This window comes from Natrix helvetica (assembly GCF_964273705.1).
Source record: "Natrix helvetica genome assembly, chromosome: 6".
NCBI classification, from domain to species: Eukaryota; Metazoa; Chordata; class Lepidosauria; order Squamata; family Natricidae; genus Natrix; species Natrix helvetica.
The window spans coordinates 27,586,971-27,606,812 of NC_138553.1; the positions used below are offsets into that span (position 1 = coordinate 27,586,971).

Genomic DNA, 19,842 nt, shown 5'->3' on the forward strand with positions numbered 1-19,842 from the left:
CTTTTAAAAAAATTAGGAATGGCAACTATGTTCAAAACAGTTCAAAATTATAAATATGTCAAAAAGAATACCAATATTTATAGTCCTCATTAAATCTAAGGCTCATATATGGTCCATATATGATGTTATTTCTAGTATCCAAAATGTTGAATTTTACCTTCTTCTCATGATTAGGGATGATACAACGGACAAAGTTGGGGTTGGTATTCCTTAGAGTAGCCATCAGTTTGGCTAGTTGTTCTTTATACAATTGTCCTACTGTTCGGAACATGCCTTTCCTGGTTTTAAAGGCTCCTGGTAATGCTGAATCTGAGATGCCAGCAACCTGATCCAGTCCAACTATGCGGTCAACTGTAGGAAATACACAGGGCTATTAGATTGTTCTCCCTATGCATTCATGATTGAAAGCATAACTTAACAAGGAGGCAAATAGAACTTGCTTCACCTCTTTATAGATATAGGACTTGGATTCATAATTTATATTGGAATAACAACAAAAACAGAAAGCAAACAGTCACCAACAAGTGCAGGTTGGATCCACCTCATGCCTGACAGATCCAGCTGGCAGATTAAACTGCAATATTAGGTCAAAGGAATAAGACAGAGTTTAAGACAATAGGGTTGACTTTAGTTAAAATATTTTTACTATGATTGCTTTAACAAGATGCCAACAATGACTCGAATAAAGTTTGTCTTTAAAAGTTAAATGATTTTTTTTCTCCATGCAAACCACTTGAAGTACTCGTATCAAGTAATTCTAAATTATGACAAACAGTCAAACATAAGCTTAGCACTGGGGAATAGGTCCATATACTTAAATAGGTTGAAAAAATATCAAAAACAGTGTGTTTAAATTTCTTCTGTAGTACGAAACTTATATCACTACAATAATTTGTTTAATATGTAGAATTTATGAAACTATAGGCAAACATTCCAGGTGGTATGGAAAATGCATTTTAGCCGATGTATGTACAAAGAGAAAATTTTTCAATATTATGTATAATGCCCTTGTACTAAGCAACCAAACCCGTCCATTCATTTTATATTCTTGATGTCAGTGTACCAGAATGCTAAGATGATTACAAGAATATATCATGCACTGACTGCTTTAGTAGGAAGAAAGTAATTTTTTATAGAATTAGTCAGGATGATAGGCATTATAGCAGACTGAATCTCTTGGAATTGGACCATTTTTTTTTAAAAAAAGGAACTAATCAAGTCACTGATGGTTGATAGTAGCCAAGGCAACTCTTCTATTCTCAGTCATATGAGAAAACTTATTAAAATCAGTAATAATACCCAAAGGAAGCCTTTAAGTTGCCAATAGTGAAATGAGGAAATGACAAGAAGCATGATTCATATGGCTTGGTTATAAAATTAAAATATTGCTTTTTTTCTCTTAAAAGTAACTATTCAATTGACTGAAGAGGAAGAAAGGTTTCAAAACTGATGTAAAATAATGATACTTGTACTATCATTGAGACTTGGCCAAAATGCTCTATTGAAAGAATTGATGTCCAAGTAACTATTTGGAGACAGAAAATATTTAATTTTTCAAAAACAATTTTTACCAGAGATGATCAGCTATGTTATTTTGACCAGTTACAGTAGTTCTTAATAGCAATTAATGTATTTAATGGGTTCTTTATGCACACAATGATCAGGTTGGAGTACATTAAGATTGGTTGCCAATCTTAATGGCGTCAGGGGCGTCATAATCAGTATTTAATTATTTCAAATCAGAAACAACTTCCATTGGCGAGAGATTTAAGATATTATCTATATATGTCTTTGTTGTAGCTGAAAGATCACAACTTGCTTAAAAATCAGTTTTTTCAATGTTCAAGAGGAAGCTACTAGCAAAAAAAGCAGAGGAATTGAATGAGACAGACAAGCAGAAACAGGAAAAAATAGGAAGATTTAATGGAAGCATTTCTTGCATGGTTCTAGAAGGAATCACACACAACACAATAGCTGCATTGCTCAGTCACCTGGTTCTAGATGAAGAATAGGAAAATGTTGATAGAAATAGGCTCTCTGAGCGTTCTGTATCTCTGGAACAGAGACGTCAAAGAAAAACCCAAGAAAAGAGACAGTAATAGTAAGATTTAAAGCAAGAAATATTCTGAAGAGCAAGATATCTAAGAACACTGGAATAGGCAAAAATAGACTTTTGGTCCCAAATTTGGATGGGATGTTCTGAGGAACATATGCTTGAAGGTTATTCTGCTGCTTGATGAACTGGAACAGGGTCAAAAGTATTTCAGTAACAGGAGAAATACCATATTGTCAAGCATTTTTAAGAGAAATGAAAATGGCAACTGTCAATTTTAAGAGGCGGCTGCTGAAACTCATGCTTCCAAAGGACAACACTCTTAAATAAAACAAGAAAAGCAATATGATTACATACCATCTTTCCATAGGTCAGATACAAACTTATCAGAGGACTGGTGTAGGAGAGTAGCAACATTATCATTGAGAGGGTCCATGTTCTTCATCAGCCACTCATCAGCTTTATAATCAACCTAGACAAGACATTTGTTGCCGGTATTAACTACACACTATCAAATTGCTTCAGTAATGTCTAAAGAGGCACGGTTATGAATCTCTCTTTTTTGAGATTAGACGCTAGCACAAGCAATGAACTCTATGTGAATGACCTAAAACCCCTTAAAAATGCTGAAAACATCAAGTTAACAATAATTAATATTCAAAGGCACAGAATCCATAAAAGTTATGGTTCACCCAGCCTTCTGCTCTTCCAAAATGCAGGCTCACACATTGTTTTAGCCATTACCCTGACAAAATAAGGAGGTCTCATGATTTGTTTCATGGCAGGATTTTATATTAGTGCACTACCGCAAAAAATTGTGGTCAATATGCTTCCTATTACCTTGTGGGATAAGTGATTATGCACTCTCTTCCACTATTGAAGAACTCCCCCCCCCTCCTCAAAAATATCAATCCACTTACTGCAGCTGCAGATTTAGAAGCATTTTAGTCTCTCTTTACACTAAGAGTACTTACTCTGCCAGCATAGTGTATAATGGAGAAGTCAGCTTTATCTTTCAGCTGTTTTGGTTTCTGGAATTTAGGATGAGTGCCTTGCTCTTGCACCACCTTCTCCACAAAGCTTTTGTCTGTAGCCTTTGGAAACCAGCACTCTTCATCCAACAGGGCCAAAATGCCGGGAGGACCAGCCTAATTTTTTTAAAAAAACAACTGTTAATAAACATTTCTGCCAAGATTTAACACTTCAGGATAAAAGGCACAAATACTATTTTCATTTGTACTCATTTCATTTGTACTCAAGAGTGGCTTCCTGTATAGGTCAAACCTGTTTTTCAACACCTCTTTCGCCAAATCTTGCCTTAATTTTTCATGTTTTCCAACCTAAGTTGTTTTACAATTAGAAGACTTGAACTCTACAACCTTAGCATGTTTTCTCCATCCCTACAAAATGATTACACTATTTAACATACACATACTGGCTCTCCTTAGTGATCTGGCTATTATCCTCTGCTAATAATCATAACAAGATGCCTCACTCACTGGTTTTTCTATAAGATCAATGCAAGGTTGCAAGTCCAGGCCAAAGTCAATGAAGTTCCACTCAATGCCCTCCCGTTGGTATTCTTCTTGTTCGAGAATGAACATGGTGTGGTTGAAGAGCTGCTGCAACTTTTCATTGGTGTAATTAATGCACATCTGTTCAAATGAGTTCAGCTATTCCAGATAGAAAAGAAAAAGCATATTTAAATTAGTAACTGTTGCCTATTACCACATTCAGCAAATGATTGCCAACTTTCATTCTGTTCTTTTGCTTTCTTTATACAAAGAGATCATTTTACATGCTTACTCGTACTTTTCTCTAGTTCTTGGAAAAGCATATCTTACCGTCTACCACCATTCAATCTGAAGTAATATATATGTTTTTTTTATTCCCCACAATCAAGATTGTCATTTTTATTGACACATTATTTCATAGCAACAAATCTATCCCCAAATGCAACATTTGTGCTACAAAATGAAATTTTTTAAGCAAATATTTAACACATTTCTCTTTAGTATATTAAATCTGTCTATTAAAATACAATCCCCCAGAAAATCAATTTTAAAGCAAATTCATCCAGTTTCTTCAGAAGAATCATTCCTTCTGACTTTCCATTTGTTCTGTAATTATCTTGTCCCTTCTCTCCAAGATTAAAGAAAATATGTATCATAGAAGCATCACATCATTGTGCTTAAAATTAATGCTGGACCTCTTTAGCATTTCAGGAAGGGTTGGAGGCAACATAGGTAATGAAACATCCTCTTACTGTCAGAGACCATAAAAATGCACAGGTAATTCAAATGAGTTATTCAGGGAACAGTATGTAATTTATGATTCTTTTATGTTTCAACTTAAAGCATCCACCAAGTCCTCACTTATTTAGGCATATATTATTAACTTAATTCAAGCATAGTTGATACATTTTTAAATTAGTAACTGAATATAAATTGGGCATTAAGTTATATCAGAACCTATTTCTATTAAATTCTCTGTTGCTTAAAGAAGCAAAATGTATAAAATATGCCTACTTCATGGAGATTTTTAGATTATGTCAGATGGATTAATTAAACAGCTGTTCCCTTTCACTTACTTCAAAGATTTCAAATCCGGCAATGTCAAGAATTCCTATGAAAGAAGCTCCCTGCCTCTTTGTCTTATCCAATGCCTTGTTGATGCGCAACACCAGCCAGCGGAACATGCGTTCATATGTAGCTTTGGCCAGAGCTTCAATAGCAAAATCAGCCTGAAAAAAGGTAAGATGTCTATTGTACATTCCAGATAGAAAAGAAAAACCAACCCTCACCCTCCAATAATCAATCTATGTTTCAGATCTGAATGTATGAGTTATTTCAATTCCTTCCAGTCCTTCTCTACATGCAACATCCAGGGCCTGTTTGGTGTAGTGGACTGGTTAAGGTACTGGCCTAGAAACTAGGAGACTGCGAGTTCTAGATCTCTAGGTTAGGATGAAAGACAACTTACCATATTTTTCGGAGTATAAGACACACTGGAGTATAAGATGCACTAAGGTTTTGAAGAGGCAAATTAAAAAAAAGGTTTTTACACTCGGCAAACCTCCCGAAAACGGGCCCATTTTTTTTTTCAAAAAAAAGGCATGGATAGCCTTTAGGAGGCGGATAGAGTGCTCCTGGGGGCGGGGGGGAGGGCAAAATTGAGCAAAAAGCGGCCTGTTTTTTGCTCATTTCTGCCCTCCCAGCCCCCGGGAGCTCTTTGAAAGTCTCCTAAAAGCTATGCATGGCCATTTTGGTGAAGTGAGTGGGGTTTCGGGGGGCAAAAAATGCTGTATTCAGTGTATAAGACGCACCCAGATTTTCAGCCTCTTTTTTGAGGGAAAAAGGTGCATCTTATACTCCGAAAAATACAGTATATTTAACAGCATTATCTTTAATGTTGCAGTCACAGACTAATTAATTAAGATGGCCAGTGAGGCTCATTCTTTCTATTTACTATTCTACATCTAAGTGGCTTATTTCTACAATAAAACTGGTTTTAAATATGTTGCATCTGCATAATACATAAAATTTGGATCGATCAGAGATCAACTTGCCAAGTTCAAATGCAAGAGCCAGTCAGTCCTTGCGCAGTTGCCTATGAGTTGCTGAGAATAATATTACAAAGCAATTCAATCTGCTTCTGGGAGATGCGGATAAAATGTCAGGATACAAAAAAATAGACCACGGACATTCAGCTTGAAAGCTCATTGCTACCTGATTAATGCCAGCTGAGAAAGCTGACATCACATATTGTATAATACATACTTGCTCTTTAGTCTGAGCCTTTTGGACATAATCTCGGCCCACTTTGATGCGAGGGGTGAGAATGCCTCTGGTGAAGTCTGTAACATTGATTCCCAGAAGGTGAGAAACTTTCTGAGCAGCTAAAAGAGAGGAAGGCAAAAGGAGATGCTTAATATTTTAACTTCTTATATTCTATTCAGAAAAGATGAATACTTGCAGCAAACTCTCCTAATCCATAACGACAGCCAGCCCATCTGAGAGACTAGAAGGGAACGGAAAGGATTCATCTATAAAAGGGAACAAATGATCCCTATACATCCTCTGAGGACTGTATATATCAAGACTCATTTCTGATTGAGCTACTCCAATGAAGAAGAAGAATTTCTAATCAAAAAGATTATGCTCAAATAGCAGAAACCATGGTCTTAATATAGTACATATTCAAGTCCCCCAAGACATGAGTTTTACATCTGATGGTAGAGTCCAACTATGACATTTAAACTTAAACCATTTAAACTGGTTTTGGTATAAACCTGCAAGCAAGATTAATTATTCTTGGCTCTCAAATATAGCAGCTCTTATAACACAAAACAAACTTTTGAAAAACATTCTGCTGCTATAAAGGATCCACTCATTAAAATTAAGGTGACTTTTAAAGCATGGACACCTTTGTTTTCAGCATACATAGAAGCTTGAGGGGAAAAAATGGAGCTATTCCAATAAATATGTGAAAGGTGCTGTACTCATGAAAGGTCCAAAGCATTTCTTCCAAATATTTTTTAATGAATGTGTTGTTTAAATAGAGAACTGATTTTTGAGGATTTTTGCTGAGAACTTCTCCATTGGAAAACCACCTCTAATTTTATTTCTGTAAAATGCTTACAGAATATTATCTTCTATTCATTAGAAGCATTCATGCAGTCTGACATGGAGAATTCAACCTTAACCTGTTCACTGATTTCAATAGTTGGAGGAAAATACCAGCTGATCTCATTTACTGAGACAACCATAAAAACCACTTAAAAGATACACTCAGGACCATTCCTCATTGCTTTTAAATGTGCTCAATTTTACAATATGAACTATACAGAGAAAAGAAAGCATCACTCCCTAATCCATACCTAGGAAAATGTATTTACCTGTATTATCCGGCATGGAAGCCTGATCTGTGTTACGTTCTTTCTTGAAAATAATATTCCCAAGCTGAAGAACACCGGAAATAACCCTTAGCAGTCCTGGGGTGGGAAACAAAGCAGCAATTCAAATTTCTTAAGAAGTGTTTGGTTAGATTTTTTAATCTAAAAATGTTTCATTCTCTTGATATAGTTATACCCATGTGACCTGTTCATGGTAATTCCATTCCGCTTCCCATTCTGTTTTATCTTATCATACCAGCTGGCATTTTGTGGCAACTGAGCAGCCTCAATTCTCAGCAGATTGTTTTTGCAATCCACCCACCTCTTAGATCCACCCTTTACAAAATCTCATTCTTTTACAATCATTGCGATTTTTCCAGCTCTATTCACACTTCTATTCTGTAGAAGTTTAGCAACAAGCAAAAACATTTTTCTTTCAATAAAAAACACACTTTCTAGACAAAGAAACATAGGAGTCAATAAAAGAAGCACCTGAGCTACCACAAGAGAACAGGAAGTGAATTTTCCTGTGCATTTATTATGCAAAATTTATGTGTCCAATATAGAATTGCAGTTATATAGCTCCCCACATGAGGTAGTAGTGAGCAGTTTCAAATAATCTCTCTACAAAACATATTCTAAGATAGAAATAACAAGACTTTATTGGGAACATTTTGTTCATGGAATGTCCCAGTGATTAGCTAACATATTAGTTCTATTTCCCTTTTTAAACAAACACTATTTTGATGGATAGAACTTTTAGCCTAAATGGCTTCCATATGTTGCAAGTTTGTCTGTTTGACTAATGCAGTTCATAATGCAACTTAAGGGTTGAAACATGGCAGAAATAGAAACATACACCCTGTCTTCTCAATCACACATGAGAATATCTCAAATTTTTATTAGTGTTCAGCAAATAATGAACAGCTGTTAGAGTGACAACAAACCTGGAGTTTTAGCTATGCTTTCAAGCAAACATAATAGAAAGTTTGCAGTAACCAGCCTACCCACATACAGCTTTCAATTTTCTCCCTCATGAAAATAATAATAAGACTGCCTAAATGTATATTGTGCCACTTTTTATTAGTAATCTTGTGTTGGTTTCATGGTTAATTCTTATGACTTAAAGATTAGATTCAAGACTCAAGATGCTTGATGAAGGAACCACATAATAACAAGCAGAGCTTCAAAAAAGATGGTGATTTTTATCTACACAGATGAGTCACAGGGAGTACTGAAGGTATTAGACCCGGTGAAAAGTTTGGAAATGAGAGGAACCTCACTAAAAACAAGCAGTGCTGTTGCCAATGAGTGGTAACCAATTGTAGAGAACTGTGTGTTTTTTCTTTGAGTGGGCATCTTGTTTTATTATTGTAAATTATTTTATTTCTACATTAAACCTAACCCCCCTCACTCCATGTTTAAATGAAAACAAATAACATGTTTTAGTTGACTCCATATAAGGCTGTATTCATTGTTTTCTATTGTTCACTTTTATTGAAACTTGATTTCTTGTAATTGTTCCTATTTTGTTTTTTCAACTGTTGTAAGACTAGTGTTCATTGCATGATCTACATTTAGGCAGTCCTTGTAAGTCCAAACTTACAAGAGTTTGTTTAGTGACTGTGCGAATATAATGGCATGGGAAAAAGTGACTTATTTTTCACACGAAAATCCCCATGGTCACATGATCAAAATTTGGATGCTTGGCAACTGGCTCATATTTATGATGGTTGCAGTGGATCACCTTATACAACTTTATGACAAGCAAAGTCAATGGAAAAGCCAGATTCACTTAACAACCATGTTACTAACTAAACAATTGCAGTGATTCACTTAACAACTGTGGGAAGAAAGGTTGTAAAATGGGGCAAAATTCACTTAGCTGTCTCACTTAGCAACAAAAAAATTGAGCTCAAATCTGGTCGTAATTCGAGAACTATCTGTATACAATTGTCACAACAGTTGTTTTTCTGGAATTCCTTACCCATCTGCTCATCATCTGGAATACCCATTATCCTCATTGCTTCCATTGTCTCCTGAAACATGTCTTTGTCTTGCTGACCCGGAATTGTAACATGTCCGTTGGAAAGGAAACGGTACTTATTGTAGGGCTCTAAAAGCAAGTCATCTAAAACAATAAAAAAGTAATGAAATTTATCATTATTGGGTTATATCTTGACATTGGGTAGACATTGGGTAGACATTCAAAGACAAGTCTTTAGACTTAAATCCCCCATGGCACGAATGGCATTACAAATAACTACTCACAAGTAAGATTGCTTGTATTAGGTTTTCTATAGCAAAATTTAGTTTCATTAAGCTGTTTTATGGTAAGAGATTTCAATATTAATTAATTTTTTAGTAAGGAGCAAATTTTCAACTATGCCATGACTGAATAATATTACTTTTTTCTTTTCCTATTTCTCGATCAAATGAAAGAAAATAATTGGACCTAATAACAAGGAACTATATCCAATATTTACAAAACGGTGCAAATACTGTAAACAGAGAAATTATGGAACAGAAATTCAGCAAGATGAAAGAGATGAGGCATGAGGACATTTATCGGATGAGGGTTCCGATAAATCAAAATGCCTGGGTCAAAGAGCAAAATGATTATAGTCAAGTACTCACTCTTCAGGTGCTCTCCTGCCCCAGTCAGCAAGTAGTAGAAAATATGGAATGTCCTTTCTTCTTTAGCCTGTCGTATTGCTCTTGATTTCTCTAACAGATCTTTAGGAATGTTAAGGAATGGAAGAAATCCTAAACGTTACACAGAGAAAATCTCATAACTTAAGCACTTTTCAAGTAAAATATTGATGGACATGCTGCTTTAAAAAAACTCCAACGTTCAAAAACTGAGCTTCTAAACTGGGATGGACTACCAAAGGAGTACACAATGAATAAACCAGCAGCAAAGCAGCATACCACAATCTGGAAGGTGGGAAAATGAGATAAAAAACTTTGAGGAAAGGCTGTAAGCCAAAGTCCCTGAGACAGATGTGCCAGCCTGGTGGTTATCACAGCACTTTGGCATAAACACAAGAGTTAGAATTATCTTCATTTTCAATCACCATATTGTTTTTTAAAAAATACTCACAAGGTTTTTCAATGTCTGTATAACTTTGACAGAGTTTTTTTAGATATGCCCCAATGCTTTAATTTAAAAGACGTCTCAATATATCTCTGTCATATTTGGGGATTTTCTCCAGGCATGAATCTTTGTAATCTCACCCAACAAAAGTCTTAAATTAAATATATTTTTCACAAATTGTCAATCGTGAACTGGGGGGAAGTGGGGGGGGGAGATCTAAAATTCAAAAGAAAAATGTTTTCATTTACAGAAAGTACAGGGCTAAAATTAATTTTTTTCCAATACTTCCACTTTAATTGATGGATTAAGGGATTGTGGTTTTCCACAAAGCAGAAATTCCCATGCATTAAGACAATCTGAGTCTTCCAAGTAAAATCTCAAAATGCTGTCCAGCTACATTTTTTCGTAAGTCATTATACAGTTTCATTATGAATTGTTTGGATCAGTGTTACTGGTATAAAGGATACAAGTCTCAATGTTGGCTCCAACAATGTATCCATTGACATCGAAGTTGATTCTAATGAACTTTCCCTTAAAGGAAAAAAAAAGAGCATAAGAATTATGCAATTGCTACAGAAACAATGCAAGACAGGATCATATAATTCTTCTAAATTCCCACAAATCAATAGCTCATTCCACAGGATAGCCTCAAAGGAACCTGATCAGAGAGTATCCCTTATTGGCAGCAAATAGTTCCTAGAGCAGGGGTGTCCAAACTTGGGAACTTTAAGATTTGTGGACTTCAACTCCCAGAATTCCCCAGCCAGCTATGCTGGCTGGGGAATTCTGGGAGTTGAAGTCCACAAGTCTTCAAGTTCCCAAGTTTAGACACCCCCGTCCTAGAGTTAAGTACAAAATACCAAGGACAAAGATTGTATCTGCTTTATACCATTTTATACCAGCTGTCATTAACAGCCTAAAATACTCCTTGTGACAATAGGAAGGAATGTACAATAATAACTGTGTTTTTATTGTTACCTTCTAGATGCTACTTAATATTACAATCTCATCCGAGTGCATATCTTCAAAATGTTTCAAAAATGAAGCCTATCTTGTTTTAAAAGGAAGTTTAATTCTCACCCAATTGATAGAGACATTTCAAATATTATATATTTGAGGCAATCAATCTTTTTCTTAACAGCAGGCATTATTCAACAATGATACAATGAAGCAAAAAATACTTACAAATCTTGAAGAGTTGTCATTTTTAACGGTTTTGGCATTTCCAAAAGCCTCCAATATAGGGTTGGCCTGAAGCAGCTGCCTCTCTAGCTCTCCCTAAAATAAGAAAATCAAATATAACACTCTCAATTGGTTACTCTCCAAAGCTACTCGCCAAGTAGGTCATTATCTCTTGGCTTCAACCTATACTGATCTTCAGAAACTATAAACGTGAAGAGTTATTGTCCTATTACCAAGATTAATACTTCATAATCACCAATAATTTTACCAAGATTAAATTTTATTAAGATCAAGACAGACTTAAGTCAAATTAAATTATATTATTGAATGGGGTTTGGTTTATTGGTTATACACAGGTTAATTGTAAGTTTAAAGATTTATTGAGGTTTTGCCTTGTTTGTGCTTTGGATATTAGCCTTCAAGATGCCTAAATATTCTTTCATTTCCATAGTGTGCCTCTAAGTCCTCCTATAGGCTTGAGTGCCTGGTGAGCAGAATCCTATCATTGTTCAACCAATGTTTTTTTTAACCTCCAAAACAGGAGCAAAAGCTGCTACTAGACAACTTGAAAGATTATATGGGTATATCAAGGAAAGACTGTACATTGAGAAAAAGAACTTAAGTGACTGGAATTAGGGGGTCTTGTGTACCACTAATGCTTTTGAGGAATCCTGCATAAGAAAAATGTATTGGTTGGAACAAGTGAGCTATTTCTGTATTATGTGCTTTTGTGGTAACTGTTTATCAATTTGCTTTTTCATAAACTGGACATTTTACAATTTGATTCCTTATGGCAGCACCCAATTTGGTGACAACCAAATGGTAGCCATTTTGTAGTAGCACCTATTTTAAAAATTTCTACTTTATCTACTGGTCTAGCAAACTGAAGACTCATGCTTTAGAATCAGGCTTTAAAATAAGTCTGTTTTTGACCTATGTGTCTATGGTTTTAGGGGGCCATGGTTTATCCAAGGGCCAGATATAAAGCTAGCATATAACATATAAATGTTCTGAACAAAAAAAATCATTTTCATAAACTTAACCACAATTCAATATCGGGTTATTGAAAAACCTCAAAATAGTTTCGTCAGAACAAAAATATAAAAATCAAATTACTGTCAAAAAACAGGAGTGCCAAAGCTTCAGTACTGTTATTCAGAATATCCAGGAAATCCTTTTTCCTATATGGTAAAATAGGAATATCATATCCAGGCAGCTCTAAATAGCAGCAATGAAATAGGAATAACTTTTAACTCTTTGGTGCTATCTTATGGACATCTGGGTATTTCAAGATCATATATGGTAGCTCTAAGAATAGGAATCAATGAGGAACAAAAAGCCATATTCAGGGGTGAGTGAGGTATTTTCAAAGATAAGGCCATTTGAGCAAGGAGTAGCGAATGATTAATTTTACAAAACAAACATTTCTCTTTTAAGTTTGTAATTCTTTTCTTCATTTTTATCTATTCCAGAAGTGCACAGAAATTAAAGAATCCTTTTTTATACAATGCCAAAAAGTTTCATTTTAATTCAATCCTAAATTCCAATTATTTTAAGAGTTTTAAAATAGTTTTGTAGCGTGGTCTTGAAGTAGAATTTTATAACTGACACATTAATCACCCAGGCATGCAACTCTGGTGGTATACACTAAAAGAAAGTGAACGCACAAATAATTGAAGTAGTAGATGGTTGCAGATTATTTATTTTGCAAACGGAACAATGACAATTTAAACTTTTACTTATTCAAAACCTTCCTTTCTTTCAAAACCCAAGGCAATTTATAATGTCAGACTGATGTTTGTCTAATGTTATCGCTCTAACATTCTCAAAATGCAACAAGAATATTAATGGTGAAACATTACTGTTCTTGTTGCATTAATACTTGTTGCATTACTGCAGTAAAATCACTCTACTCAAGCAATTCAGATGATAGAACCCTAAAAAAAATTATTGTGAGAAAACAGTGGCAACCACAGTGAATGCAGGATATTTTTCCGACGTGGGAATTGATAAAATTTAGAGACACATTGCTGCTATCTATCAAAGAGCAAAATATCAAGTGGGCTGAAGAAAGCAAAGTCATAAAGTCTCAGATGAACTCTAAATGTTTATTTTGTCAGCAATGTTGGGTTTCCTCTGTTTTGCTTTTCCCACTCACACCCCCAAAGGTTGTCCTTCCCCCATTCGTTGTCTTCTTTGATCCAGCAATTGAATTCCATCTCTTGCTTCTGATTGCAATCTGTTGCTATGGTGATGAGCGATATCACAAAATGAAACATTAACACTTCCATTCTTCTTAACATCTTAAAATCTATGTTTACAGCAAAGAGCAGATCCGTTACAGGAATACACCATTTGGCTAAAAGAAACAAGAGTTTCCATTGGATGCATTGAGTATTTCATGTGGCTATTTATTTTGTAGTTCTTTTCCACTTTAAGAAAATAATGGCCAAGAGATGTGAATTAATCCAGGAGAAGTCCACAGCATAAAGGAAAACAGGAAAGAAGGGTCTTTTTAAGGCATTACTACTTCCTTGAGTAAGCAGCAAATCGGAATTTAAAGACAATCCATATCATCCTATACATATTAAATATTGGACTGTGCAGCAAGACAAAAAAATGTTTGGGAGTATCCTGTAGCATCTGCTTGAAAATTCTTAAAGTACCGTATCTATGTCTTTTCTTGAGACCATGCAACTCTGCTTCACAGCTGCAATTTAATTCCAGGAAAATCAAGGCAGAACGTGTTTCATGGTATCTCTATGCATCCCCAAGTACTTTTTGCTTTCAAATCCAAAGTGTTACATAGTCATACTAATTGTGCTGTCTTGTTGAGCTTTTGGAGTTGGAGTGGAGGTGGGGGAGAAAAAGTGCAAGTTGTTCTCCATGTTTAGAGACTTGCTTATTTTTGTGCTATATCTTCTCATTCACCTCTTAGTTACTCTGCTTTGGTTCCTTTTCTTTCAGGACTTCTTACCCAAGATAATAAACAATGAATGAAGGGGTTGACAGTATACTATGGATACAGTAGCACTATTTTAAGAAATATCACTGGAATCGTAGGAATAAGAGCCTGCTGATAGATTTTCCGATTTGCAAAGAAAGAAATCAGATTAATTCTTTCATGAAAACCTAGTACCACAGAATGAGATCTATCCCAAGCTATTATGGGATTGATTTTCTCTTCTTAGTGAAGGGAGAAAAGACCATCATCTTCCCAGATTTTTCTTCAGGACTACCACAGGACTGATATAATATTCAGAAACGATTTTTAGAGTCAGTTTCAATTTTTCGTACTTATTCATGTCTTAGAAACTGTTTAGTGTCTGCATCAGTATAACCTTTTCAACTATTCAGTTATTAATACTTTTAGCACAATTTGTAACATAATCTATTCAACTTTATTTACTGTTCATATTTAATAGTCAATATTTGTTTGCATTTACTTGTGAATATGTCTTCCTAAACTTTTCTGAGAGATGTGAAATACGTAGGATAGTTATATTCTATTTTATATATTCAGAAAGTGCAGTACTTTTTCTTTTAATTGCAACCTGAATTATGCAGTGAATCTAGTTTTGCACAACAAAATATTAATGCCAATAAAATTTAGACTTGGGAACGCTGCTATACTTCTAGTCCAACTTCCTAGTCCATTAGACCATACTCTAAGGATATACAGATCTCTCTGCCTTCAATAATTTCAGAAGATCTTCCAAGCAGAAATCTTAATAATTTTCCCAAAGCAATTTCAAATATTTTCTCTAGGAAACAATCCAGGAACAGTATCACTCTTGGGAGTCTTCAAATTGTTAAAACCTGACCTGGAAAAAGCTTTCAAAAGCTTCACCAACCTACTCATGATTCAAACCAGCTGAAAGATCTTAAAAAGGAGTTCAGGTGCCATGAGGCAATATTTGGATTAAATCATTAAATCAACACAATTTGTTGAAAATGATACTGATTTTTGTCTTCCACTAGGGCAGATATCTTAGATAACAATCTTTAACAAAAATTGTGATCTCTGAAACTTAGAAACATAGAATGTTCAGAAAATATTTTAAGTATATCTGCTGGCAGTGGGGAGAAAAAAGAGTCCTGAGAAAGCTGCATTTTTTCTTCCAAAAGCCACTCATTAGAATGTGCATATGCACACGCACTCCATGCAGAGATACTCATAGAACTAACCTATAGACACGCATCATGCCAGTGTATTTAATATCACAATCAAGATTTTATAGAATGGAAAATAATCAAGTGTACTAGAAAATACTCTACGTTATAATGGTTTGCAAGATTAATTCTGAGAAAGAGGGCTGGAATTGGAACATCCAGTCTGTGCAAGGGCAGTTTCTTTTCAATATTTTTCAGCATCTTGCACCACAGCTAGTATACAGGGTGGGACTGGAAGTCCTGGAAAGAATTGGGTCCACACTGTTGGCCAAATCACCACTGATATCAGATACTCTGTGCTCATTTAAAAGGACATCTATATTGTTGCTCAGAATGCCTTACTTAGTGCACGTAATAAATTGTATAAGGCAGATAAAATGTGATTACTACGTTTAGATAATAAGCAATCGTGTATTCTTTTTTTTTTAAACTACAACTTTTCATTCAGCTCACCTAAAAAAAGCCAATGTGAATTGTGAATAAAATAGTTCTAGCGGCAAAAAGTGTGATAGAGGTGGGAGTGAAAAGCTGCTATAAATCACACAATGGAGCAACACACACACATTCTTGGTGCAGATCGTGCAGTCAAACATGCAGCTCACCTACGAAGTACCAAGGGACGAATTCTGACATAATCCACCAAGAGAAGGGGAAACAGTAAGTGAGACAATATTTCACAGACTCTTATTGGCACAAAAGATACAGATTGTCAGAATTTATATGTTTATTCATAACAGCAAAGCGTCTAGCAATATAGTTACTGCAAAAGAAATAAAAAACCCATAATTGTAACTAGTGACTTCTACATGAAGTAGTTCAATAACTGTACCCTGATAGCAAAATGTAGACAAAGCTTCTACTGTTCAATCTATAGATAATTATCCTTTCTAATTCTTTAAGGCTTGGAATAATTTACATATGTTGAAAATTCAGGTAAGGAACATCACAAAGAATCAGTGAATACTGATTCTCAGTAATAAAGGATCAAATTGTGTAAAAGTATCTCAGGTAGTAAAAAAAATATGTTTTCAGTTCAAGTAGGTGAGCAATATCTTAACTGGATAACAGCACTTACTTGATCTTTTTTGCTCTTGTGTGATGAAGCAACATGAGCCAGATACTGAATGACCTTTTTAGTATTTTCGGTCTTACCAGCTCCTGATTCACCTCTGGAAGAGAGAGGGAAAAAGAGAGAGAAAATCCTAGTTAAGACATATTGCATACATGAAAGCTATGCAAGCTAGTTAACTAGAAAGCTAGTTAAGATATAATGCATACATCAAACCCAACAGGTCTAGTTTTAAAAAATAGGACTCTAGTTTTTCTCAACCTGGTATCTAATATGATAGATAACAACTTTCAACTAAGGCTTTTGGAGAAAGCTGCTTAAATATTTTGCTAATATGAACATCGCCAACAAAATTTTGGTTTCTTCCCAAACCATTTTTAAAGAAATTAAGGCTCTTAGCAATGAAAAGCCTTAAACACCCCCTCCTGAACTTTCTCTGTCTTTATTTCAATTTAACATAAACAGATATGACCCCATGCATACATACTTTTTGAAATATTAGTTAAAGCAAAGATGTTTTTTTTAATAAATGCTTCTGCTGGTCAACTATGCTTTAATCATTTTTCTCCATTTTAAACAACCAATTATTTAAATACTTACGTGCAGAGAATGGACTGGTCCTCTCGATCTGAAATTAAAGAAAGGAAAGAAGTGACCAAAACTAAACCTCCCCTTTTACTGTTATCTCTTCACACACACACAACTTGATAATGTTCATGGATGTACCCTCAAAGTCTACACCTTAGTTTTAATGATTTTTCCTGATGGAATTTAATGATTTAATGTTTTTTCCTGATGGAATTTAGAGGTGAAACAGAAAGTATGAGTTAAAGACTGAATGGATTATAGAATCATATTATGTCATAATATTCATGTAAAATTCATTTAAAAGTATAACTTTTGCCACCTTGCATGGGGGGGGGAGGAGAATGAGCACAAGGTCTGTTGCTTTTTTTTTTTTTTTGCATCTCTCTCACAACTAAACTACATATGGCATCATGCAATGCAGGTAGTCCTTCAATTAGGACTGTAATGGAGACTGCCCATTGCAATCATAACTGTTTTTTTTTTATTTCAGCACAAAGAAGAAACAATGGCTCAACAGCTAACTAATTAGCTATTGATTGGGTGTTTTTTTTTACAATTTTCATTTTTTCATATCACAAGGCTACTTAGAGGCCAGTCAGAAAACTCCACATGACTTCCAAGTATGGGCTGTTACTTCAAGCAATTCATTTTTCACCTCATACCCTCCCTCCTTATCCAGGTTTTATTATTTGCTTGCTCCACACACTCTAAGGAATGTACCTGCATGTAGGGGCAGATCACATGGCTGAATGCAGACACTACCATAAAAGGAAACATCGTTTTTGGAATCCAGGAAAAAGAATTTACTCAGCCCTTGTACAGCATACATCATTAGGATAGCTGGGATTGTTTTGCATACTGACAATTGACAAGTGTGATGCTGTCTCTTATTTCCTGTTGTTCAGTATTAAGAGATGCTTTTTCCCTCCCCCACCTTCACAATAGAAGTGCATTCCCACACAGCTGGCATATAATGATCGTAGCCAGTTACTGAACATTCCACAATATACATTCCTTTCTAATCCAGGAACTATTCTGTTCACACCAGCATCAGAGACACCCAAATAGTTTGGCTAACTGATAATGCAACGGACTCTGCTCCTTCTCTGCATTTGGAATAAGACCAGGACGCTGCAAAAACTTTTTAAGTTTGAATTATGGGGGGGGGGGGGGGGGGATTGCTGTATTTTGTGGAGAAGAGAAAAACTTACATCCAAATCATCACAATAAGAATATTTACAGAATGTAACTGAATTGAATGTACAACAGCTTTACTAGGGAGGAATGACATCTTGTGACTATTCTTGAAATAAAGGACTTATTACTCTGGCTGTAAAAGAAATTTCGTATTTCAGCAAACAAGCTAATACCCAATAACTGTAAGGCTATTAACTCCCTTCGCAGTATTAAGTAATACGACTACCTTCCAGTTTATAGAAATTCAAGGAGTAATACAGGTTTTCAAAGTACACAAGTCATCTTAATCTAGGCTAGAGAGAGACTTGTAGGCTCACTTGTCAAAGCCCATCTTTTATTAAATAGATAACTAAGGAACAACTGTACAAATTACTTCATCATGCAACCTTAATTACAGTTTTACTGGTGGAGTCCTAATAATTGAATATATAAGTGCTGTAAAAGTCATGCATCATAAACACTCAACAGAGTTTCATTGGGATAATTTTAATTATATGTGATTGTCACTCTCACATTGTAACTGCTTGCAGTTAAAAAAAGAGCTTATTTAAACCATAAAAGAAGAGTGGAGGTGGGGAATGAAAGCAATATGCAGTTAGGTGCTTCACAAGCCAATTAACAAACATCCTTATCACCCACTTCCTCTGCATGAGCAACTCTGAGTTGAGTCTGTTTAGCTCCATAAAAGGAGAATATAGCATTCAGAGAATGGTGACATCATCTCTCCAGCCAAGAGGAAGTGGAACAACAAACAGGGCAAAAGTTTTTATTCTTTGCTTATGGCCAATTCATCAGCACTGATATTCTCACTACTGAGCCCTCCTGCAGGCATACACAGACAAACATCTACAAAATTGTCTACATTTGTCATGTGGAATTACTGTCGGCACTGAAAGGGTGAGACATCATAGAATCAAAACAGAGGAAGACAAAAACTTTCTGGAGTATTTCCTTTTTTAACAATTTTGAAAAAGAGGAAATGAAATAGCAAGGCAATTGTTACTTCTCTGATATTTCTGATATGGGGTGATTTTGATGGGGCTGGTAAAATAAGCAGAGATCAAGGAGATATGAAGGATAATGCTTCAAGGACTACTTTAACTGATTTTTCTATACTTGGGAAAGTTGCTATGGCTAACAAGTCATATAATTTATAGTGGGACTTACAAACGTTTACCCTACTAATGCATACCATTTCAAAATTAGTAGTAAGCTATAAGCATAACTCAAGGAAGCACTGAGTAATAGACAAGAAGGTCAGTGTTTGTTCTTGTCAGGAGTCCTCATTAATAATACATGATACTTTTTAGATCTCTCATTACACCAACCAGATGGAAAATTTACTGAGATTTAGTATAATCTCAGTATTTCTGGATGTCACCAAGCTGAAGCATACTATGCTAACTATGAACAGATAATTTGGAAAAAGGCCAAGCTAAATCATTTTTAACAGAGAAGTTCATTCAGTTTCCCATTAAAATTGTTCTAAAGCTGTACTCATATGAAATAAATTATTTAAAAGCCACTATCATTCCTCTTTGAATGTGTCACAGCGCTGTTATATTTTGTGGTTTCATTACACAAAGAAC

At 35.1% G+C, this 19,842-nt stretch overlaps 1 protein-coding gene across 3 annotated transcripts in view; it reads right to left on the minus strand.

Annotated features, from left to right (window-relative positions):
- The window catches only part of MYH9 (myosin heavy chain 9), a 72,221-nt gene that overhangs the window by 23,039 nt on the left and 29,340 nt on the right, over nt 1-19,842 (minus strand). For all 3 annotated transcript variants that reach the window (XM_081958737.1, XM_081958736.1, XM_081958738.1), the window contains exons 4-16: nt 17,069-17,096; nt 16,475-16,568; nt 11,230-11,322; nt 10,512-10,575; nt 9,585-9,683; nt 8,935-9,078; nt 6,951-7,046; nt 5,833-5,951; nt 4,644-4,796; nt 3,553-3,726; nt 3,028-3,201; nt 2,411-2,525; nt 158-351 (exon numbers count right to left, since the gene is read on the minus strand). In XM_081958737.1, coding sequence (XP_081814863.1) covers nt 158-351; nt 2,411-2,525; nt 3,028-3,201; nt 3,553-3,726; nt 4,644-4,796; nt 5,833-5,951; nt 6,951-7,046; nt 8,935-9,078; nt 9,585-9,683; nt 10,512-10,575; nt 11,230-11,322; nt 16,475-16,568; nt 17,069-17,096 — 1,547 coding nt within the window. The remainder of the gene's footprint in view (nt 1-157; nt 352-2,410; nt 2,526-3,027; nt 3,202-3,552; nt 3,727-4,643; nt 4,797-5,832; nt 5,952-6,950; nt 7,047-8,934; nt 9,079-9,584; nt 9,684-10,511; nt 10,576-11,229; nt 11,323-16,474; nt 16,569-17,068; nt 17,097-19,842) is intronic.